This window comes from Strigops habroptila, chromosome 2, assembly GCF_004027225.2.
Source record: "Strigops habroptila isolate Jane chromosome 2, bStrHab1.2.pri, whole genome shotgun sequence".
In the NCBI taxonomy this organism is placed as follows: Eukaryota; Metazoa; Chordata; class Aves; order Psittaciformes; family Psittacidae; genus Strigops; species Strigops habroptila.
In genome coordinates, this window is record NC_044278.2 from 109,127,897 (window position 1) to 109,151,345 (window position 23,449).

Here is a 23,449-nt window from a genome sequence, read left to right on the forward strand (position 1 = left end):
TTGTATTATTCATTTATTTTTTCTTTCTTTCAAAAAGTACTTTTAATATCATTGTCTTCTAGAGATGTATGTACAGATTAGTTTTCATTAGTATAAATTGAAAGAGTACCACAGGTTAGTTATTTTGTCTGAATAAAAGCCCAGTGCTATGCTCTGGTGCTTTTTCATTATCTAGATTTTAAATATTTATTATTTTATAAGGTTTCAAAGCAGTTTTTATATCCAAAGTCATTAAAAAAGTGATGAAGCTTGTAATTATTTCCTGAGTCATCGTAACTACTGCAGGAAGAGTTCTTATCACTTCTCATCTGCCTTTGCCAAATACAGCAGCAACAGCATTTTACTCAAAGGACCAGCAATTTCTATAGTTTAAATACATACCATATTGAGTTGAGCAGGGGGGGACTTACCAATCCCCCTTTTCTAGTCTAAGTCACTGCTTTTTCCTTTCACATTAATCTCTTTACATAACTCTCCTCCTTCATTTTAAATATATTTAGACATTTTTTTAATTACCTTGTCCACATTATCTCCTTTTCTTGTTGGTGATTATAACAGTGTTTGGCTATGCTGGGGCAATGCACATTAAAACATGACCTTAGTCCGTCCTTTCAGTCTACCATTTTTCCTACCCAACAAGGAAGAATCGTCTTTAATCCAGAGCTCCTCTGGGAAATGTGTGGCATGATGTCCTTGGGATTAATTTCTTCTGGAATCCTAGAAATGGAAGCATTTAATTATACAAAGAAAACCAGGAAGAAAGTTATACTGGGCATAAAGACACTTTCATCTATCTATCTTTTAATTTATTCATTTCTCCAATGAATACCTTACCAAAAATAGAAACAATAGTAAAAAACTATTAACACAGTGCATCAGGAATGAAGTAAGAAAGATGGCTGTTTCAACATTGCGAGGATAGACAAAGAATACTAGATAACACATCTCAAGGTAAGAAATACACCTTTGTTTTGAGCTTTTAGCAACAGGCAATTAAAAAAATAAGTAAATAAAAAAAGAGAGAAAACCTCTATTTTATGTATCTCCATGTCTGAGATAAAAGAAATAAAAAAACAGAGGACATGCCATGCTTTGGTTTGTTTTGCAGTGAGGTATTTGGTATTTCTGTACACAGTGTTAACAGTGACATTCAGTGGAGCTTGTCTGATTTCACCACATGAGAATCCACTCCTGGTGCTGTACTATTTGTAACACTTCACTTCCAAAAGGGCCATCACGCTTGAGGAAATTCCTTTTACTTTATAACCTATGTACATTTTATATGGTTCAAATACTGTCTGGACAAATTCATGGAGAAAAAAAAATACATTAAATGATTCCTCATGAGTTCCTACCTCTAGGCTTCTTGACCTAAAAATTACTAAAAGCTAATGTTATTCTTGGGAATTGCTACTCTATGTTTCTTCTATTATATTCTTGTCTAGGTAGTCCTCACTGGGGACTAAACATTGAGCTACACAAATATTTTTTGGTCCAGTATAGCCATCCTAATGTTTTACTTTTTTTTGCCCCTTTCTATGGGATATATCCTTAAATCCAATCTGCTTTTCCAAGCTGTGCAATCTCCCCAAGTCCTCTCTCTTACACTTCTTGTACAAGGTTATTTTGCCAATCCTACCATATTTAAATACTGTCAATCTCACTGCTTTCTGAATATTTCTCCGTTTTCTTTCTCATTCACATACAGTTCCATCCAGGGGCCTTGATCCTTCTCAGGCGAATAATAAAAACACATATTTGCCTTTACTGGTTGCTGTTCCTAAGAGAAATGAGGGTACTCCTCTTGGTACCCTGCTGCCTGTGATGCATTCAGCAGGGAAAACCCTGCCACTGGTCAGCTGAGCTCCCATCCCACCTCCATGCAGGAACTTGGCTTTGCACAAAGGCTCCTGTTATTTCAGCTTTTAATTTTATAATGGGGCTTAATTGCTACATACTCTAGATGAGGGCCAGTGATACCTGGTATTAACAGGGGAATAAGATCTCTGGAGAATAAATTTAATTACATCAGCAGCAATTCCAACCTTAGCAATGTATATTAAAGTGGCCACAGGTAAAAATATGTGATGGGAAAGAGCTGATAAGCTGCAAAATTATGAAGTATGGCCTGTCACAGTACTGTCCTCTTAAAATGCTTTTGTTTTTTCCCCCTTGTTTTCTAAAATGATATCTTCAACAAAACCCACCTCGAAAAGGATGTTCTTAATGTTATTATAATTATGTTTTCACTTTCAGCCATGTCAATCTGAAGTAGCTCCATTGACGTCAACGGAATTATTTTGGATTTATCTATAAGATTAAAAGTGTTAGCAAAGGACTAGAGAAAATATTATCTGTTTTGATTATTGTTACAGCAGGAAAAACCACAAGCCAGAGAACTACAGATAATCACTGCTGGAAAAGACTGAGGAAAATAATTTGGGGGTGTAAATAGTGACTGTTTTCTGTCAGCCCTAAAAATAAAGTTCACAGGCAATAAAACAAGAAGCATAAAGAAAAGCAGCAGACTGCTCAAGGGATAGAGGAAAATATGGAAGCCCATCCACATCAGAAAAACAGAAAACACTAGAGGTCTTCAGCCGGGCCACATGAAGGGACTGGACAGAGCTGAATACTGAGCTTAGTGAGATACTCGTTATTTCTTGTAAATCAAAAAGTAAAGTACTCCAAATAAAATTATATAGGAGATTTTGAACAAAGGATGTATTTTTTTACACAATAAATAACTCAGTTATGGAATTCATTAAGATAGGATATTCACTGATAGTGGAGAGCCAAATTCATTAAATGGAGACTTAGACATATTTATGTAGCCTAACAGCTATTAAACATGAGGGCATGGTGACAAATAGTGGCTCACTATCTTGCTGAATACCAAAGAAAGGACCAATCCAAATTTATCCAGTTTTGCAAACATTGCAAATCTTGCTATAAGCAAAAGGAAACACCCTGTCTGCAAAGCCAGGAATCGTTAACTTAGCAGTTTAATCAAAGAATTACTATTATTCCAGAAGTAATTATAGGGAAAAGAAAAAAAAGGGAGCAGGGGGATGGAAAGAAAAGAATAGTAATAAAGAAAAAGTCTCAACAAGAATGTAGTCAAAATTATTAAAATTATTAGCATACTTCCTAGTATTTACTCCTTTCTCTGGTGTTGTGCTTACCCTTCCCCACCTCCTCTGCATCCTACAGTTCTCAGCGTCATTCTGAGGGGAGTGTTTCAGTGAGTCCCCAGCGTCCCGAGTCCTTCTCAGGAGTTGATGATGTTGTTGATGGTTTCTCTCCCTTCATTCAGAGCTCACCTTCTGTTGAGCTAAACAAAACAAATGCTATTTTTAATAAGCATTCCAGTTTTCTACTCAGTCTCCTGAGTCCTCTGCCATTCATCAATGTCCTTTTTAACTTGTAGGCCCCAGAAATTGATATATACCAACAGTCATTTCTAATGTCACATAAAAGGGTGAAAAAAAATCCCCACAGAAAACCCTCATCAATCCCTCCTGCTCCTTTCTCAAACATCCTTTTACATTAACATAAGGACTGCATTAAACATTTTAGTTCCTGCCTCACACTGTAAGATCATGTGCAACTAATTATCTACCAAGACTTCTAAGTTCTTTTCAGAATCACTGTCCCACCATCTAGCGACACCATCCTGCCCTAAATGCCATGCCAGAGGGAAAGGGATCTGTGGTACTACTATGGACTTTCTCTAGATGGAGCTTTGCAGTCAAAGCAGGGATATCTAGGAGCAAAGTAAGGTGATGTCAAAAAAACACCCAACACCCAGTTTGGGCATGGATTACAGAATACAGTACATTGCCAAAACCATTCACCATTCCATTGACTGCTCTTTGTGCAAAAATTCTGAAGATAAAACTGAAGTCCTCTAATGTTAAATATCTTCTATTTTCGATTACAGGACAGTGTCATGGTGGCACTCCTGATTACATACTACTTTTCCCAAATAATTCTCTCCAAGTTCAACCATCACTCTGAAATCAATAAAGAAACAATTTATTCTTCAAAAAAAACAAGCTTTGCGAAAGATCAAACACGATATTCTTGTCATTTGTTATCAGATGTGGAACCAGGAAGAGCCTGAATCACAAATGTCCCATCTTCCTGAAGGGAAACAGCCAACTGATAGGAAAAGATTGAAATCACTAGAGGTAGGTTTCAACACAAAAATAATAAATCAGAATAAATAAAGGCTGCATTTAAAGAATGCAACCAAGGACGCATTCTTTCTCTATTTGGTACTTTCAGCAGCAGTTAATCTCATCCTAATGCAGAGGTCCAGCAGAAATCAGAAAACAATGTCTGTTTCTCACTGTTGGCTAGGAAGACAACCTTCTTTGGCTTGAGCTCAGATGTAGATAGATTCACTGCTTAATGAAATAAGAAAATAGTTGAAACAAATTCAACCCTGCCAGTCCCAGGATTTTAAGTGGATTCTTCAGCTGAACATCCTCTACACAGTAATCTTCAGCTCTTCATAAAAGTCTTTCTCTTCTACCTTAAAAAGACTGGGTTTAGGTTGTTCCTAAGTGTTTCTCACACTGGCTTGTTTTGCTGAGGCACTGCTCTCCTCTTTGTCCGCTCAGCTGACCTTATACTCTTAGACTTACTCCAAGTATAGTCTCACATTCTTTATAAAATTTGCAATATTTAGCATTTATAGAGTAAACTGGAAATAATTTACAACCGGCTCAAGGTGGGATTTATCAGTGCATGATAATGTAAGGACATGGTAAAATGGTAAGATTTCCATCTTTTCCTTTTGAAGTGATAGCAGAATCTTTTCCATAGAACTACAAATGGTCAAAAAATTGATACAGAAACTGTTGAAATCTAGTAGGGATGAGAAGTGACAGGGTAGAAAGAAAGATGAGGAATCTTCATACTGTCAGTATGGAAAGAATAACCTGGATTTATGATTAAGAGCTCCAACATTACGGAGCCTGGAGTAACTCAAAATAGATGAGAAGTGCCATGACCAAGGAGAGGCACACTGCTGTCAGGAGCTGATCCATAGTGCCATGTGAGCCACAAATGAGCAACAAAGGACATCACCCCAGGAAACTTTGTACCAAATCCTAAAGCTAATGAGTGCAAATAATACAAGATCCCTTTCATTGTATTAGATGAAGAAGGTCAGAAATCCTGACCCTGTGGAGTGTCAGATGGGAAATCCTACAGCTAGACAGAAAAAAAGAAAATAAGCTGCTGCTGATAACATACATTCACAGTTATGTCTTTAGAATCATAATCATCATGACTAGCAGAGCCTTTCTTTCTCATGATGGTTACAGCAACTCATGGCAGTTATGGATGAAAGGGAAAATTACTGCAGAATACATTAGGAGTCTACCTAGTGTTACTTTAATGCTCCCAATGCTGTTCTGTTTTTTAATACTTGGGGAAAAATGCAGTATGAACTGACATTACTTAAAAAATTTAACAGTAGAAAAGCACCAAAAGAACAGTGCTTTTGTTGGTTATTTGGCTTATCAGAAACATTTTTGCCTCAGGCTTCCTCTAATATTATCTAGTGGTTCTAAATATGAATGGAAAGAGCAGTAGAAGAATTAGGAAAGAATCATAATGTGGTGAAGAAGTGGTGTAATTTTCTGTCTCTAGTCATATTATTTTCTTCATTCTTACCTTCAGTGCCAGAAATAGGAATGAAGATTATTTGTGTTAAAAAAATTAAGCTTTTACCTCCTGGGAATGATAAGTTGGGTAATAATTTGAGTAGAAGTCAAAATGCTGGGACAGTACTAATATCAACACATTACTGTTTTAAATGTGCCTTAGCTTTGCAAATAAAACTTAAGAGTTCTCCTTGAGACACTTTTCCAAACCAGATGATTACCCAGTCCTGGTCTAAAAAGATACAATTTTTATTTAGCAGTGAGTAGAATATCTTATGATAATAAGGAAGAGATCAGTTTTTATAAGAAGCCAGAATGATAAAGAACAAAATCACTTCTTAGTCATATTTTCTATGGCTACAAAGCAGAACGCTGGTATCATGTCACTATCGGGCTAGTCCAAAAAGCTCGGAGTTCACACACATTGCATATCATGTTCAAGATGATGGATAAATATTGGTCAGTACTTTCCACTCAGCTATTTGTCTCCCCAGTACAATGTCTACAGCATAAAAACACTTTGGATGTGGGACACTTTGCATGTACTCTGTGTATGTAAACTGAGAAATGGGACCACCTACTTAGAAACCTGTCCTGGGTTCAGCTACAGCAGTCATTTTTTCTCCTTCTTAGTAGCTGGTTCAGTGCTGTGTTTTTGACTTTCAGCCTGGGAACAATGCTGATAACACCGATGTTTTCAGTTGTTGCCAAGTAATGTTTACTCCGAGCAAGGACTTCCTCAGTCTCATGCTCTGCCACGGAGGAGGAGAAGCCAGGAGGAAGCAGAGACAGGACACCTGACCCAAACTGGCCAAAGGGGTATTCCATACCACAGCATGTCATACCCAGTATATAAACTGGGGGGGGGGGGGGTTACCCAGAAGGCCCAGATCACTGCTCAGGTCAGGCTGGATATTGATTGGCAGGTGGTGAGCAATTGTATCCTCTCCCCTTGTTACTTACCTTATCATTATTATTATTGGTGGTAGCAGTAGTAGTTTGGTATTATACCTTAGTTACTGGACTGCTCTTAACCCATGTGAATTACATTCTTTTGATTCTCCTCCCCATCCCTCTGGGAGCAGGGGGAGGAAAAAGGCAGGGAGTGAGCGAGCAACTCTGTGGTTCCGAGTTACCAGCTGGGCTTAAACCACAACAAAACCTCTGCCAACTGTGTGGATCTTTGCTGCTTGCTAGGTCAGCCCAATCATTTTTCCATGTTCTCCCATACAACCTTTAAGCAATAGAAAAGCCCACACATATTCCACCCCCCATTACATTGCTCATCTTCATATTTTGGCTTAACATTGGGTTTTAACAAAAACACTCTACAGTACTTGGGGGTTCAGCATACCTATCACTTAAAGCACTAATCCTAACCTTTGCTTGCAGTCTTCTTGAGATTTTTGTTGCCTGTTATCTCATAGCTTCGTGTTACAAATCTTTCAGTTGTTAACCATGTTTTCATTATGTTTATACAGCATCTCAAATGACTGACCCTCAGTTCTGTTTGTCCAGCCTCTTTGTTATTACAGGAGAGGCAGCAGTATAAAATAATATTTTCCTTTCTCCCTCAGATCAACTACATGGTAGAATTTGGGCATGCTCACGTAAGTGGTAATCAGATTTCTGTCTATATCTCAGTTACAAATGCTACGGACTTTAGATGTCTTAATCAAAGTTCTCATGGGCAACAATCACTAGGAATCTAGATGGCAGCCAAGAAGCTGTCTTAGGTAGTACGTTGGCACTAGTTTATTTAACAGCCTAAAAAATTACCTAGCAGGAGGTTGAGTGTGAATATCCTGAAAGTGCCAGATCAGACCAAACACATTGTTTCAAAGAGGAGGCTGTGCCTGGAGTATTTTTGCCAATCTGACATTCCTGCAGACAGGCCCAGCTTCTGCACTTCATCTGTAACATGTTGCAACTATTTTTCTTTAAAAATATATTACAGTGCAATGTACATATTGATTCTGAGAATACCACAGTTTGTTCACACCTTAAATCCCATATGTCATATTGTTCACTCTTGAGATCAGTTTTCTTTTACCAAGTAAATTATGCAAAGAACCTGCATAAAAGTAAACAGCAGTTTTATAAATCAAACCTAACATGTTTAAATGCATTTTTATCTCAAGCAGTAATGTGAAGAGTTGGAACAGAAATATTATCTTGCAGCCATTATAATCCAAACACTGAAACTTGTAAACCTGTTATTGTAGCCTGTTTTCAAAATGCCTATGCTTAATATAAGGTATTTCTACTTCTGGTAATTTGTGCTGTCAAAGGTGCAAACAGTGAATATAACATTATTCCCTGTAGGTATTTTGTGACTAGGCTATGTCTATAAAACACAGAAAAAATACCATTTTTGTAATGGTTTCAAATTTAATTTCAGGGATCATATGATGTAAATTAGACATCCCTATATATTTCCCGACTTGAGTGTGTATTCACAAGCCCATGTCACACGTCACAAGCCCAAGCACTCATGCACAGCCACAGATGTTTCAAGGTGTACCATCTTCAGTACAGACTTATCCTTGGACCACAATCCCTTCAGAGGTATACCTGCTGTGACATGGGCATAACCACAGCCACAGATGCTTCAGGGTGTCCCGCTCCCACATGGACTCATCCACAGGTCCCTTCTACTCAAGTTCACGCTGGAGTTCCAGCCTGTCCAGTACAGCAGCACAGGAACAGCAGTGATGCCCAGCCCAGGCACATCACCATTGCTGTTACCAAAATGCTCCCAGGCACAGCAGAGTCAGATGATAAGCAACACAGCAGTACAGCAAGCAGCAAAAGCGACCACTAATGAGCTCTAGACTCTAATTTATATTAAGGCAAGCACAGGAGCTAAACAGCAATAGCAGCTATAAATTCAACCTAATCTAGTACATTCCAACCAAATCTGTCGTTATCTCAAACCCTTTGGTCCCATGTTGGATGCCAAAAAGGACTGTTGTGGTTTAACCCCAGAGGATTCCCAGGAATTTCTGTCAGCAAATGACTTAAATTTAAAAAATCAAATTAAGAGAAGATGGATGTACAGGTAACCACGGTGAGAAGCCCAGATATTTGGAAAAGCTTTCTCAAGGTACCAAGGGTTACTGACAAAAACCAGTTTCTGTGATATTGGATTTTGCCCTCTTGAGCCCTGCAGCACATTTTTTCATTTTCACCCTCACTGATTTATGAAAATGTGTTTTCCAGCTACATTACCACATTGTTATAGTATTGACCCATGTGTGTCAATACTGTGGTGCTTACTATGAGCAGTATATCAAAATCTCAAATGAGTTTGAAGGTCACAAACTGTTAATTCCCCAAAAGGTAACTCAATCTGAAACCAAAATGGCCGCCTGATTGAACTAATTCCAGCGTAAATATTTAATTTTCCTAGTAAGGTAGATTTTAGCAGAAAAAGAAGCAGAATCCTCTGGGATCTAAAACATTCACAAAAATAAGACTTCCTTCCTACATAGGGAGTTTGCATGAATTTTAAAAGCAACTACAGACACATTGCTAATCTTTGTTTAAAAGATATTAATCATATTTATAATCTGGATACAGTATCCATTAAAGTGGGTGAAAATATTTTAAGACCATTAATAGTGGCTGAGGTGTTGGTTGCCTTCCTGTACAGTGCTGAAGGGAAGTCAGGGTTAGAGGTAGAATATCTGAAATTGTGGGCCTCCCTCTCGTGTCAGTATGTCTGGAAAAGAGCATGCAATAGACAGACCACATACATTTACTTGGGATTGTGAACTGTTGATAGCTTCTGTTTTACACAGAATGATTTCAAAAGCTAGGATACTTTCAGTTTCTATTCTGCCCACTGACACCTACTAAAAAAAATCACAGTCTTAGCATACATGAACACAGGGGTTACAGATATGCATAAACATGGACATGAAACATACATAAAACCTCTAAACTCTGCTCACACACACCTTATTGCAGATGCAGAACATCATGCAACTACAGGGGTGGTTTATTCCACTCTATGCCTAAGCCTGCAGTTTATTTCCTCCTGAGATAGTGTGAAAAAAAGATACAGGTTTTGGGGAACTATCAATGAAGGAATAAATCAATAGGGTGTATCAAAGGACCTCAGTAAACGACAGCATTTGGGATCAAGTGCTAGAATCACTTTTTCCATTACTCAGCTCTATTTCCTTTCAAACTCACAAGTCCACAGAAAAACACTCTTTTCCACTAAGCAACTTATTACAGATCCTGAGATCTCAATCCAATAAAGTCAGTGCACAGTATAACCTTATTTTAATAGAAAAGCTTCATGCACATTGATATTCCACACAAAAAAAAAAACCAAACACAAACCCACACATATAAAAAAAAAACAACACTAAAAACAAGCCACAAAAAAACCCTCAAACGTGTGAATGAATAATAATTCTTTTTGGTGGAGATATTTTTTCCATTCTCAGCATTTCCAGGAGATAGAATGTTGGAGGTGACTGTGTCACAGCAGATGGAATGCTGGTGGTGGCTGTTCCCTAGGGCTTGGTAGCTCATATAAAGGGACGGGTAGATAAAGGGCTGCGCGGTGACAAGGGCCAGACCAGCCTGGAGGCGAGCAGGCGGGTGAGCCAGGGCTCAGGCGAGAGGGCAGGAGGAAGGCAGTGACGGGAGGGCCGCGCTGCTGCGCCCGGGCAGGGAGGCAGCGGCTGCCCGAGGCGCGGCAGATGGTGGCTGCTCCTCCTTTCGCTTCCAGAGCCAGAAGCTCATACAAGGCCAGGACCGGAACACGGCGCACTCCTGACAGCAGTCACACAGCCAGACGTTCGCCACCTGCTGCAAGGACACAAGGTTAAGTCTTCGAGTCTGGCAGGGCCCTGGCCAGGGGTTGCGCATGGTGAGCAGGGGTGGCTGCTCTGCAGTTATCTTCTCTTTTGCAGCCACAGGCACGCAACGGGAAAGATCAGACCATGGCGCGCTCCGGTCCTCAGCCACTCAGGCACGAAGATTCGCTACCTGCCATAAGGACACAGACACAAAGTTAAGTGACGGAGTCTGGCAGAGCCCTGGGCAGGGGTTGCCCGTGGTGAGCCAGCGTGGCTGCTGTGTCATTTTTTCTCCTGCTTTTTGCAGACGCAGGCCCAGACAGGGAACGGACCAGACCGTGGGGCGCTCCTGTCTCAGACACACAGCCAGAGATTCGCTTCCTTCTACAAGGGACGCTGACACAAAGTTAAGTCATGGAGTCTGGCTGAGCCCTGAGCAGGGGTTGCCCAGATGAACAAGGGTGGCTGCTGCCTTTGCTTGTTATCCTTCTTTTTGCAGACGCAGGCCCTGACAGCGAATGGACCAGACCATGGAGCAGACGGAGAGACCAGATAATCAGCTGATTTTCATGCGGTTGAGAGGAATGAGGATATCCACAGTGACATGACACAGTTGAAAATTTAACTACCTGAACTACGCAGACCCAGACAGGGAGACAGGACCAGACCGTGGCACGCTCACTCCCTCGAGGCAGCTGGAGGCTCCCCACAGCCATGGGCAAGGGGAGCTTCGCGCCACTCACCCTCCCTGTGTGAAACTGACCTGGAATAAAATTTTCTGGTCGTTAACCATTGGCTGATTCTTCTGCTTTGTGTGGTCTTTGGGGGCAAATCTCCTGGGCCTTTTCCTTATTATCATACAATTACAGAATGGTTTAGGTTGGAAGGGACCTTCTAATCCAACACCCCTGCCATGGGCAGTGACACCTTTCGCTAGACCAGGTTGCTCAAAGCTCCATCCAACCTGGCCTTGAGCTCTTCCAGAGATGGGGCAGCCACAGCGTCTTTGGGCAACCTGTTCCAGTGTCTCACCATCCTCACAATGCAGAACTTCTTCCTAAAACCTAAATATAACCTCTTGCAGTTTAAAGTCAATCCCTCTTGTCTTATCAGTACTTGCTCTTACAAAAAGCCCCTCTCCAGATTTCGCGTAGGCCCTTTTAAGTATTGGAAGGCTGCTGCAAGGTCTCCCTGGAGCCTTCTCTTCTCCAGGCTGAACAAGCCCAGCTCTCTCAACTTGTCTTCATAGGAGAGGTGCTCCAGCCTTCTGATCATCTTCGTGGCCTCCTCGGGACCTGCTCGAGCATCCATTTTTTGATGCAGGCCAGCAGAGGGTTGGTTTTCTGGGCTGCGAGCCCAGATTCTGATTCATGAACCATTGGCTGATTCTTCTTTGTTGTCTTTGGGGGCAAATCTCCTGGGCCTTTTCCTTATTGTCCTTTTTACACTGATTTTCCAGATCGTTGTATATTCTCATATTTTAAAATATAGGTATCATTACATACAGACATATAGAAAGTGGATGTCTATCTTCTTGATGCGAAGGAAATTAGTATTCAGTCAGAGGCTGCTTTGAGATCATGTGGGTAGGAGCAGTTTGAAAACATAGATGGGAGCCAAGGTCAGTGTCTGTGGCTCAGTGTGATGAGGCAGGAGGCAGATGCCAGCCTGTGGTACACGGGCTCTGTGCAGACTTCTCCACAAGTCAATTGTTGTCAACTGTACAGCTGGGATGTTCAATGCCAACTTACAGGATGATAAGAAAATCAGGACACTTCCAGCAATGGCACTTCTGGCTAATTAGGCATAAAGATGTATGTGACTTTCTAGAAGTGTGTTTATTTTTTCTTCTTTAAAAATGAAGTCATTATTAATAATCTGGTTTGATTTACAGAACAGTTCATAAACATAAGATTTCATAAAGACAAGACTTCATACTTTAATATTTAGGAATGTCATGCAGTGCCCAACATGCTCTCAAGCAACCACTAGTGCCAAGTACCCTGACTGATGTGTTTGAAAGAAATTAAGAAGCTTGATTTAAGTACAGAAAAAAGAGCAAGGCCTGTGAAGAGCAAGGAGGTAGACTGAGGTACATAGGCTGGTATGAAAGAAAGGATGTTGGCAATCGGCAAAAGCAAAATGATATGGCAATGTGAAACAGACAGACGGTTGCTCCAAAGCAGTGCCATTAAGGTTCCATAATGAACTTTGTCAGACTAGTTGTTTCTTCACCCCATCAAACTAGATAGGCTCCTAAATCAACTACTCACTTTCAGATCACTGAAATTCACCTGAAGTTCCAAGTAGGGTTTTTTGTTGTTGTTGTTTAGTTTGATGGGGTTTTTTGTTATTTCCTGGTTTCCACTATTACAAACATCTGTGGTATCATCTCTGTAAGGTGGCTGCATTGCACTCACCCAACAACTTCCTCTTTCTGTCACAGCACAACAGAAAGAAGTTAGCTTTCTTGCTGAGCATCTTATACTCACACTCATCACTAAAGTATCTGTGCACTTTCGCTGGAAACTTTAAAGTCGAGAAGTCTTTATAGTCAAGCATACACAGCAGACATCAAGGTAAGTACATGCTGGGAATGACTGTTCTGGGTGCAACCTAAATTAATATGCAAACACAGGAAGACAGCTGATCAAGTATGTCAACTAGGAGAAATGACAGCCTGCAGAAGTGAACTTCTGTGGAACAACAATGGGTTAATAGCTGATGAGATGTATGGAAAACTAGTGGTCATAAAACTTTTACTGAACAAATAGCAAGTCCACAGTTTTCAGTACTGAGTGGAATTGGTCGTTCTGGTTCCCAGGTTTGCTTTTGTAGGTCTTTCCTGAGGATCAGGTTTCAGACATGAAAAGAAGTTTTCCTCGTTTCAGCTGGGTGCTTCTGGTTGTTATTGATTGTCCTTGTGAGTTAACCCTGCCCTGGAGCTGTTGAATAAAGAGTTCTCCTTGTTCCAACTGGGTGTTTCTCTTTTTTATTGATCATTATCTTTGTGGGTTAACCCTCTTTGGAGCTGTTGTTTAGTTTCACCTGCACCATCTCCACAAAGACATTTTAACATCTCATGGACAAAATGGATCTGAGATGCTTCTGTTTAGAATCCATGGATTTTTGACGATTCTGTTGTGGGACTTTGATTTGTAATACTTGCATGAGTGTCCTAGAAGTTATACATCTACCTCACCAACACAAGGACAACCTTCACCAAAGACATTTCTCTAAGAGGTCAGATTGTACCTTTAAGTGAACTACCTGAATGTCAGGGCCACGAGTGCACTAGTAAGCCTTATAGGGTAATAATGAGCCCTGACCAACCTCCATCCACATGCCCTCTGCTCATTCATCCAGGAGCTCTCTTTCAGCTGTGGCCTGAGCCTCGAGTCCCTGCCTAAGCTGCATCATAGCTGTGCCTGTCCCCAGCTGCCCTGATTTAGTGAGGGACTCCAGACAGACAATCCTGCCTGATACCCTATCTCCTGGATTGACACTGGATCTATGCCATAACCTTGTTTCTGAGCCATCTCCTGCTGCTCCCTCCTAGCTGGACTCCCTGGATGAGGCTCATCACCTTGACTTGGCCAAGACTGCTGGTGGACCCTGCCACTCTCACTGCCCTGCTCAGGTCCTGTGGGATTGCACCCTCGTTGGTGACCTCCTGTGGTCACTCTCAGCACCCAGCTCATCTGCACTGTGGAGTAGCACCATTCTTGCTGCTGACACTGGATATCCTGCATAAAATTAGGAAAGAAGGAAGAAAAGCTACCTCACCAATCCTATTTTCATGTGGGAATCTATATGCGAAATCATTCATTATGCCATGTACTAAAAGGAGATGATAACTTCCCTACATTTTCCCAGAATGTGTCCTTCTTGGCATATAAACAACTTCCAGCCACCTCCAGATACATTGTCAGAAATTTGCCTTCCACAGAACAATAAATACCAGATCAAACAAGATCATGCCAAAGCAATCAACACAAGACCTTCCAACACCTCTGCCTTTACACAGGAAAGAGCCTGTACTATTTTGCAACATGGCCTAGTTCCTGCTAACTTACCACTTCTGCTGTAGTTATGCAGCTATCTCCCACAAGCCTATGACTTCTCTTTGTTCCATGTATCTTAGCTACTCTTTTCCTGCAGACACACAAGTTGGGCAATGTCAATTAGGCTGTTCCAAATTAAATTGCTTCCAGGGTGTTCTAAGCCTGACATTCACTGGTGTTGTGCAAGAACATTAGTATCTTTATCTTCTACATATATGTTAGTTTAATAAAAATTATTCTTTCTCACTATGAGCTTTGCCTCAATAACCAAACAGAGGCCCTTTATACTTAGCAACCTATGGATTACTAGTATTTCTAAGCTTCACTGAAGTTAGGCTAGCTGCAGATACTACTCATACTGCCCTCATAAAGAAAAGCTTTGGAGAATGATCTCAGAAAATTCACAGGAAAAAAAATGCATGTCGGTCTTCAGGTACCTCAGTCATGAGAACTACACAGGAAGCAGAACAGGAATGCAGAACAGAGGCATAGGAAAAAGCTGGAAGTATAACACACACACCTATTTTCACCAAATGAAAACTATGGGGCCTATGTAGGCTATAACTATTAAAAAAAATATAAAAAAATAAGAAAAAAATCTTCATTCAGCATTTTAGTTTAACACTGGCTTGCTGAGACTTACAGAGCAAATGCCTATATAATTCTGTCATTAAGGAAGGGAACCAAGTTTCACACAGTACCTGAGTATTTTCACAGCTTGCCTGTGCACTCCCAGGCCAGTCACTTTCCCTCTCTGGTCTCAGATGCATCGCTTGACATGGAAGCATCATTGTGCTGCAGCAAACGCAAATGTAGTAACACGTGATAAATATTCCACTGCATCTTTGGTGATCATCCCACAATCATCCACATTAAAAGTGTTTTTCTCTAATTTATTAGAAAGTGCATAGTTTCCTTCCTTTAAAAATAATTTGCAAGTTGCTTTTACTCTTAAGAACACATTAATAAATTCCCTTTGAAAGATGAATTTCTAATATCAACTCTCTGTTAGAAGTACACAAGAAAAATTGGAAGGAATTGAACATGGCTGTTACCTTTCATTGTTCCTTATTGCCTTTGTGGTTGGTTTCAGAATTTTCTAAGCACATAGTGAAATTTCATAATACCTCTACTGCATTAGCTCTGGTGATTTAGCAGCATAAAACCTGACCAGAGAGTGCCTGAAAATTGGCACCACTTAAACAGGCTGTGACCATAGAATCATAGAATCAACTAGGTTGGAAAAGACCTTTAAGATCAAGTCCAATGGTTAACCCAGGACTGCCAAGTCCACCACTAAACCATATCACTATGGGCCTCATCTACATGGTTTTTGAACACTTCCAGGGATGGTGACTCCACTGCTTCCCTGGGTAGCCTGTTCCAATCACCCTTTCAGTGAGAAAATTTTTCCTAATACCCAATCTGAACCTCCCTTGGTGCAACTTGAGGCCATTACCTCCTGTCCTATCACTTGTTACCTGGGAGAAGAGATTGACCCCCACCTCACTACAACCTCCTTTCAGGTAGCTGTAGAGAATGATAAGGTCCCCCCTGAGCCTTCTCTTCTCCAGACTAAACAACCCCAGCTCCCTCAGCCATTCCTCATCAGGCTTGTGCTCCAGACCCTTCACTACCTTCATTGCCCTTCTCTGGACCTGCTCTGCCACCTCAATGTCTTTCATGTAGTGAGAGGCCCAGAACCAAACACAGGATTCGAGGTGCAGCCTCACCAGTGTCCGGTACAGAAGGATGATCACTTCCCTGGCCCTGCTGGCTACACTATTGCTGATACAGGCCAGGACGCTGTTGGCCTTCTCGGACACCCGGGCACAAGCTGGCTCATGTTAGGCGGCCGTCAGTCAGCACCTCCTTTTCCTCTGGGCAGCTTTCCACGCGCTCTTCCCCTAGCCTGTAGCGCTGCAGGAGGTTGTGTGAGCTAGAAGGGACCGGCTCAGACCAGCAAGCTGAACGCTGTCTACAAGCCGCACTCCTGCTCCGCTCGTGGTGCCGGAGCTCCGCTTCCAGCCGTTACTGGTATCTCCTTGCGGTACCACAACACGCAGCCGCCCCGCCTGCTGTAAAACGCTCGGGGAGGCGGGGGATCCCGGCGGGACGTCCCCGCGGAGGGGCGGGCTGAGGTCGCGGCCGGCGTTGAGGAGGAGGTGGCACTGCGCGGCTCAGCCCCCCTTCCCTCCCTGCCGTGCCGGCCCGGGCAGGCAGCGCCCGGCGTGTTCCGGCCGTCCCGTGTATCCCTCGGCGGCCATGCGGCTCCTCACCGGCGCTTACCGCGCGATGCAGGCGGCAGCATTGCTGCTGCTGCTCGCCCCTGGCTCCCGTGAGTAGCGGCCGCGGCGGGACGGGCGGGCGGCGCTGCTTCTCTCCGGTAGCCGGGCGGACCCAGGCCTCGCCGTGCCGTCGGGAGCGCGAGTGCGCCCTCGCTGCCCCGCCGAGTGCCTCTTGACCCTGGTTTCTAGCTGCGAGCAAGCTCGGGGGGGTGCCGGTTCCTTCTTCCCACCGGCACACAAGAGCCGAGAGCGCACCGTGCGCCGGCCCGTGCCGGGACCGGGGCGAGAGGCTCGGTTCTCGGGATGGCTTAGAGTGGGAACAGTAATTGAAGAGCACAAACCGAGGGACGTTGGGGTGTGAGGGTTCGCACACAGCGGGGGATGCAGCAGCGCGCCCGGCCCTGCCCGCCCGCGGCTCCCAACTCCCTGCTCCCCGGCGAGTGCGAGCAGGAGGCAGGAGGCGGCGCGGGGCGAGCGGGAGATGTTCGCCAGAGCCCGCAGGTGTCCGGGGCCTGCCCGTGGTAGTGGCCGGACTAGCGAGTCTTTGGAGAGCCGAGGAAGCCGCTGTGCCCCAGGCCGGGCTGGACTGGGCTGGGAGGAAATGCTTCCCTTGCTCTCTTGTCGCGGTTCTCCGGGGCGCGCTCTCATTGTGTCCAGTGGCTTTTTGCAGCTTTGGGGATGTGGTGGCTTTGGTGCTGGGGTAGATGGTGTGTGTTGTCGCGCTGCTGCCGGACGCTTGCAACCATGCCTCTTTTAATGCAAAGCCTTCCATTTTCTTGTGCATTAACTCGGGTGGTAGAAGACCAGACTCGGGGGATAACCATCGACATGCACTTAAATAAAATCAGAGACAGGAAAGTCTGAGCTGCTAGAATTGCCTTTTCAGAAGACTGAAATGGCCCATAGTGTCCCATAATTTTCCAAAGTAAAGAAGCCAAAAGATAGGTACCATAATTAACCTGCCATGTATAATGTTGAAGATTATCAGGCAGTCCAGCAGCATTAATGTTGTCTAATCTAAATTATAAATTGATATTAAAAAAGTAAAATGAGAAACATGCACAGCTTTATAATTGCCCTTCCAAAAAAAAAAAAAAAAAAGGGAAAAAGAAAATCCCAAGCCAAGCTAGTTTTGAAGCAGTTTACCAGTATCCTGTTTACTGCTTTGCCTTTTGGCTCTTATGGCCTCCATTTCACACAACAGACTGTCATTTAATTTGATGTAAGATTGGCCTGATCTTTTATCATGCTGCTTCCTGAGTGCATGTGCTGGTTTCACTGAGCGTTCAGTTAGTGCTGTCTCCTGGGGCAGGGATGATCTCATCTAACTTTTGATGGTCAAATGTAGTCCTTCCTTTATATGTGAATTTCTGGTCTGGACCCTATTTGTAATATGCAGAGAGAAGTTGTGCCCTTTTAAGGCTCAGCCTAGTGTATCTATTGAAGTATCTTTTTTTTCTGCACACTTAATCAGAAACTTCCAGAAGCTACTGCTGAGATTTGTGCTGGTTTCAGCAAAAGCTTACGATTCATTAATGAACACACAAGAGAAAGTGTGAAACCCATCAAATACCATGATTTGCAAAAAGTGAAAGTGGCGGTAAGCTTGTCCTTACTCCCAGTAGGTTTGTCCTTACTCCAGTTAAATTTTTTTGGCAAGCTGGTTATTTCAATATAAAGTTGTTCTTTTACTCTGCTGGACAGCTTATTTCTATGTATTGGTAAAGTCAGTGGAAGAAACATCACTCAAATGTTATGGTTTAGGAAAAATCCTTCCCACTGTTATGTAAAACCCAGCTGGCTTCCTGATATCTGAGCGAGTAAGGAGAATCATGCTCTCTGGCAGGAAGGTGCCCCCATCCTCTTCCTGTTCAGAACAGATAGCTAGCAATATCTTCCAAGAGCTTACCTGTATACAAAACTACTTGCAGTACAAAAAGTAAGCAGCAGCAGCCTCCAGACCTGAAAACAGGTATAGCATCTCCTTACTTTTCTGAGATTCAACTTCTCTTAGAAACAACACCAAAAGATGTTGCTGTCTTTCATTCTCAAATTGACCAGTGCTGAGAATCAGTTAGTTTCGTTTGTTTTTTCTTAAGCATCTATGCAATGGTGTTTACACTTTATTTTGCAAGACTGTGAGGTAGTGTCACAATGTTAAGGCATGTCTGTAAAGTTGCTGGGATAATCCTGCCTGATCTTTGTCTCAGGATGACCTACCTTCTTGGTAAGTTAAGAATGCCACTTCAAAATAGGTACCAAAAGGCCTTCTTGAGTCAAAGAGAAAAGAAATAAAGTTTCCAGATAGCAGGTATTTGAATTTATGGTTTGTTACAATTGCCTGGCAGATGTTACGGGAGATTTAGGGCCAGAGGGTTGTTTTTGTTTTAATCTCCAGAATTTGAGTTTCATTCATTTCAACTGAGAAGAATGAGTATCCTGATGGTGGAGACTCTCTAGGCCATAGTTATATCGAAGTTACTGCTCTAACATCTCTGCTTTAACCATTGCAGCACTTCAGCTGTTACTCATTTAGATTGCTTAGGGGTTACTGTGCAAGTCTGAGATCTTCCTGATGGACTGTGCATTGTCAGTGCCTGTGTACTTTTTGGTTTTTAAGCCAACAAAAATAGAATGACTTGCAATGCATCAAACTTGAGAAGATACAAAGACAGAACTTTATGTATGACTTTTGAAATGTCCCCAAAAAGAACGTGTAAAGTGGTGCTTAGTAGAAATGTGAGTTTATATACGAATATCTTTCTGCAGCATGAGGTTCAGTTAAGACTAGACATAAAGCCTACAAGTCCTTACAAATATGTTTATCTTAAATGTGAATGCAGGACTGGGCAAATTGACCTTTGTCACATGCAAGGAATTGAATGACTAGTGCCACCCATCAGTGGATGCTTCTTCTGCCAAGCTTCATCTACAGAGAATAATAATTTTGTATTTGTCTGAGCTGGAAACTATGGATTCCTAACATTAAAGGTTCATGGGTGTTATCCACTGTGTTGATCTTTGCGGGATCTGGCAAAATCAAGTACATTTAAAATCTTGTCCTGTTTGTTTTCGACAAGTATCGGAGCTATCCCTGTCACTTACCCTGCATCTATCTATGTGGCTGAAAGAGGGTAGATTCAGATGAGAGATTAGGAAGAAGTTCTTCACTGTGAGGGTGGTGAGACACTGGAACAGGTTGCCCGGGGAAGCTGTGGCTGCCCTTTCCCTGGTGGTGTTCAAGGCCAGGTTGGACAGGGCTTGAGCAACCTGGTCTAGTGAAAGGTGTCCCTGCCTGTGGCAGGGTTTGGAACTAGATAACCTTTAAGGTCTCTCCCAACCCAAACCACCCTGTGATTCTGTGTGTTTAGCACAAGCATGGATCTTCAGCTCCTGTGTCTGACTGCCATTTCTGGAAGCTGAATTCCAGAAGAACTGGCCTAATTTTGCCCTTTTGAAAGTTTGCTTATCCAGATTGTCTCAAACTTGTGTCTTCTTACTCAGTAGAGCAACAAAACCGCAAGGGGCCCTGCAGGCACTTGGCGTACCAGACTGTGCAGTAGTGTTTCACAGGAAGCACACTTGCCTTCAGATACACTCCAGCCAGCCACAAGCAGTTATGTTTTGAGCTGCAGCTGCACCTAACCTTAAACAGAGGAAAACAGTTGTCTGACAAAAATGTTGTTGATGCCCTTCCTCTATTCTTTTCCAGTATGTGGTGCTTTGGTGTGTTGTTTTACCTTGGATATTTCCTTGGTTTGTTCTATTTCATCATGAAAAATTAACAGGGAGATCCTCCTTTTCCCCTCCCCTTCCCCTCTTCTCTGCATTATAGTGGAAATAAGCATTAACATAGAGTTTCTCCACTCAAGATTTGTAGAATCAATACTCACACATGCATGTGTACACCTGGGTCAGTGCAGAATTCTGGCCCTTGCGCTTCTGCTCCCTGAAGAAGGCCAGAAACCTGCACTGTTTCTCTTTGGGCCAAGTGCCCTGTGCAGTCCGTGGTCTCAAATGAGTCTCCAGTTCTTGTCAGAGCCATCACTGTGTAAAAGCATATGCTGCTCTTCCTTTTGCCTTAACCCAGGAGTTCTTCCTGCCTCCCTGGATGAAGTCTCCTGCCGTCCCTGCAGTGATACAACTGCTTCAAATCCAAAACCACAGTCTGAGGATAGACAGCAGTTTGGGAATAGTGTCATGTAAAGATTTTCTCACTTGTCTCATTCACTGCTATGTATTCCAATGTGGCATATGCTTATGCAGTACCCCGTGTTAGTATGTACTTGTATTTTGGAGCAACTGCTAGTGATCCAAATTAAGAAACTTGTCAATCTTTGGGGCTTTTTTGAGGAGGAAAGAAAAAAAGTTGTATCTTTTAATCAGGGTAATGTCCTTGATGTCTTTCAAGGTGTGCAATGCAAGCTGATCTGAACTAGGACTAATACAGTCCTGTCTTCTACCTCTAGTTCCTGCCCCTCTCTTTCATCGAATCATACAGGGAGCATATTCCGCTGGTTGAGGCAGCAAAAAAAACATTGTGTGCTGTTGCTGAGGGGAGTAACGTTCTGTTGGCTTAGCTTCCTCAGATCATTGTTAAATGTGGGGAGACTTGCTCTACAGGATTGGGTCCTTCCCCGGGAAGCTTAGTTTAGCTGTGTTCCAACCTCCTTTTTTTGTTTGTCTGTTTTGTCTAAGCTCCCTAATTTAAAAGTCTGACATATCTTGCAGCACTGCCCCCAGTCTTCATATTACAGGGGTAAGATACAGACAGATGCTGTACTGACTTCCCCCCCTCCTCCCACTTCTTACTAATAAAGCACCTAAAACTATCTTATTCTTCCTGGGTTTTATATAGGAAATGAAGAGATGACAAACACCAGCAGTACTACACCCTTTACAACGATTCCAGACCCTAAGTTGCAAGGTAATACTCATGGCATTTCTGTTGGTGTTCTTCAGTAGCTCAAGAAAAACCGTATATATTTGCATACCTTAAACTGTCCTGTAATATTTCATTTTATTGAACTGTGAATAGCTGTAGGGTAGGAGGGAGGTACTCCAATTGCCGCATCTATTCCAGGACAACTGAAGGTATTTAAGAACAGCAGAACACAACTTAATCCTCATATACTTAGGTACCCCAGAGCAACAGAGAAAGGAGAAATAACATGGGAAAATTTTATGTCTAGAACTAGAAAGATCAATTTACAGTTAAAAAGAGAACCACCAGCTCAAGAAGTCTGCTAGTCTGGAATTCAGTGCTCTTGAGAAAAAGGCAAGGCACTCTTTCACTTTATTTTTAATGTCAGAATGAATTCTAGGTCCACTATGCTTGAGCTCATTGGTAAAGCACACATTTATTTCATAGTGTAATCTCACTTTGACTACGTTAAGCTATACACCTTTAAGCATGTACCATGCAAAAGGCATATTCCTTGAGACATTTTTGCCCTGTACTACTTCGCTCATATCACTTGCTGTTGGCCAATAAGTGGAATGTATAGCCAGTACTCTGCTCATTGAATCACTCTGTCTTGAGTTGATTGCATTGCTGATTCACAAACTCCACACCCAAATTCCAGGCAGTGTACGCGGCTTCTTTGCACGTGCATAAGCATGCAGTCCACATCCAGTTGTTTTCCCAGGGTTGCAGAAGTAGATACTCAGAACCTGGGGGAAACCCAAAGCTGTGTTCTGGTTACAGTAGTGGGCCAGCATGGGAAAGGTTTAGCTCCAGGCATATCCATGGCTTAAAGTATAAAAGTCAGCATATCCAAGAAAAAAATGTATTTGTGATTTTACAGTCATAGACTGTTCCTCAAAGGCAATTAAATCTGCAACTTAATATCCCAGGTATGTCAGTATATATATCCCATGGTGTGTGCAGTACACAATGGTGGGGCTAGGTGGCTATGGTTATGTCAAAGAAAAGGCAAAGTGATTCCCTCTAATTTCGCGCCACCTCATTTTGGTAGGTGATATAAAGATGAAAATTGGTTGCATTTGTTTTTAGACCTGAGCTTGTTCAAAACATACATGCAATTGCAAAGAGGGTTGCCAGAACTGATTTAGACTAGACTTCTCCAGTTATAAGAACAGCAGGTCCGTTAAAAGGAAATAGGCTTCTTGATTTTGGTAGCTGTGTTGCTGTTCTCATCATTTCTGAGGTTATGCACTGTATTTTCCAGCCATACCGAAAAGCAGTAGAGCTGCTGCAAGGCAGATAGCACTAGCAGCGTGGGAGGATGCTGTAAAAGATCAGTTACTTCAGAGAAAAGAATAATCACAGAATGGGCATAGACAACAGCACAGAATGAAGGGAGGGAAGTATGGGCAGTGGCGCTTCCAGGAATGGGAGTTACCAAAAAAGCCCAGTAGATTTTTGCCTGGAGGAAGAGACCATTAATCTGTAAGAAACTTTGAAGAGGGGTGCAGCAATGAGGACGGAAGTGGGAGGGTGCCTGAGAACCTGGAAGTAACATGAGTAGTTCAAAAACAAAAAACAAACTGGAAAAGTAGAAGTCAAAGAAAGGAAGGAAGGACAAAACCATTAAAACTGAACCATGGTTTATATTTTAAGTTTTTGGAAACAGGTACTT

At 42.4% G+C, this 23,449-nt stretch overlaps 1 protein-coding gene and 2 long non-coding RNA genes across 4 annotated transcripts in view; 2 read left to right on the top strand and 1 right to left on the bottom strand.

Moving 5' to 3' along the window:
- On the bottom strand, positions 1-16,664 carry LOC115603966. The gene is made up of 4 exons (XR_003990080.1): positions 16,293-16,664; positions 15,261-15,354; positions 3,186-3,334; positions 1-717 (listed from the first exon to the last, which is right to left on the bottom strand). It is a non-coding gene; the product is annotated as an uncharacterized LOC115603966 (long non-coding RNA).
- Positions 10,157-11,290, top strand: LOC115603967. Its single transcript, XR_003990081.1, has 2 exons — positions 10,157-10,709; positions 10,803-11,290. It is a non-coding gene; the product is annotated as an uncharacterized LOC115603967 (long non-coding RNA).
- The window catches only part of TMEM123 (transmembrane protein 123), a 17,082-nt gene continuing 10,185 nt past the window's right edge, over positions 16,553-23,449 (top strand). Inside the window, exons 1-2 of one of the 2 annotated variants that reach the window (XM_030476528.1) lie at positions 16,553-16,897; positions 21,706-21,774. In XM_030476528.1, coding sequence (XP_030332388.1) covers positions 16,825-16,897; positions 21,706-21,774 — 142 coding nt within the window. In that variant the 5' untranslated portion in view covers positions 16,553-16,824. The remainder of the gene's footprint in view (positions 16,898-21,705; positions 21,775-23,449) is intronic. The other variant, XR_003990079.1, reaches the window with a different exon arrangement.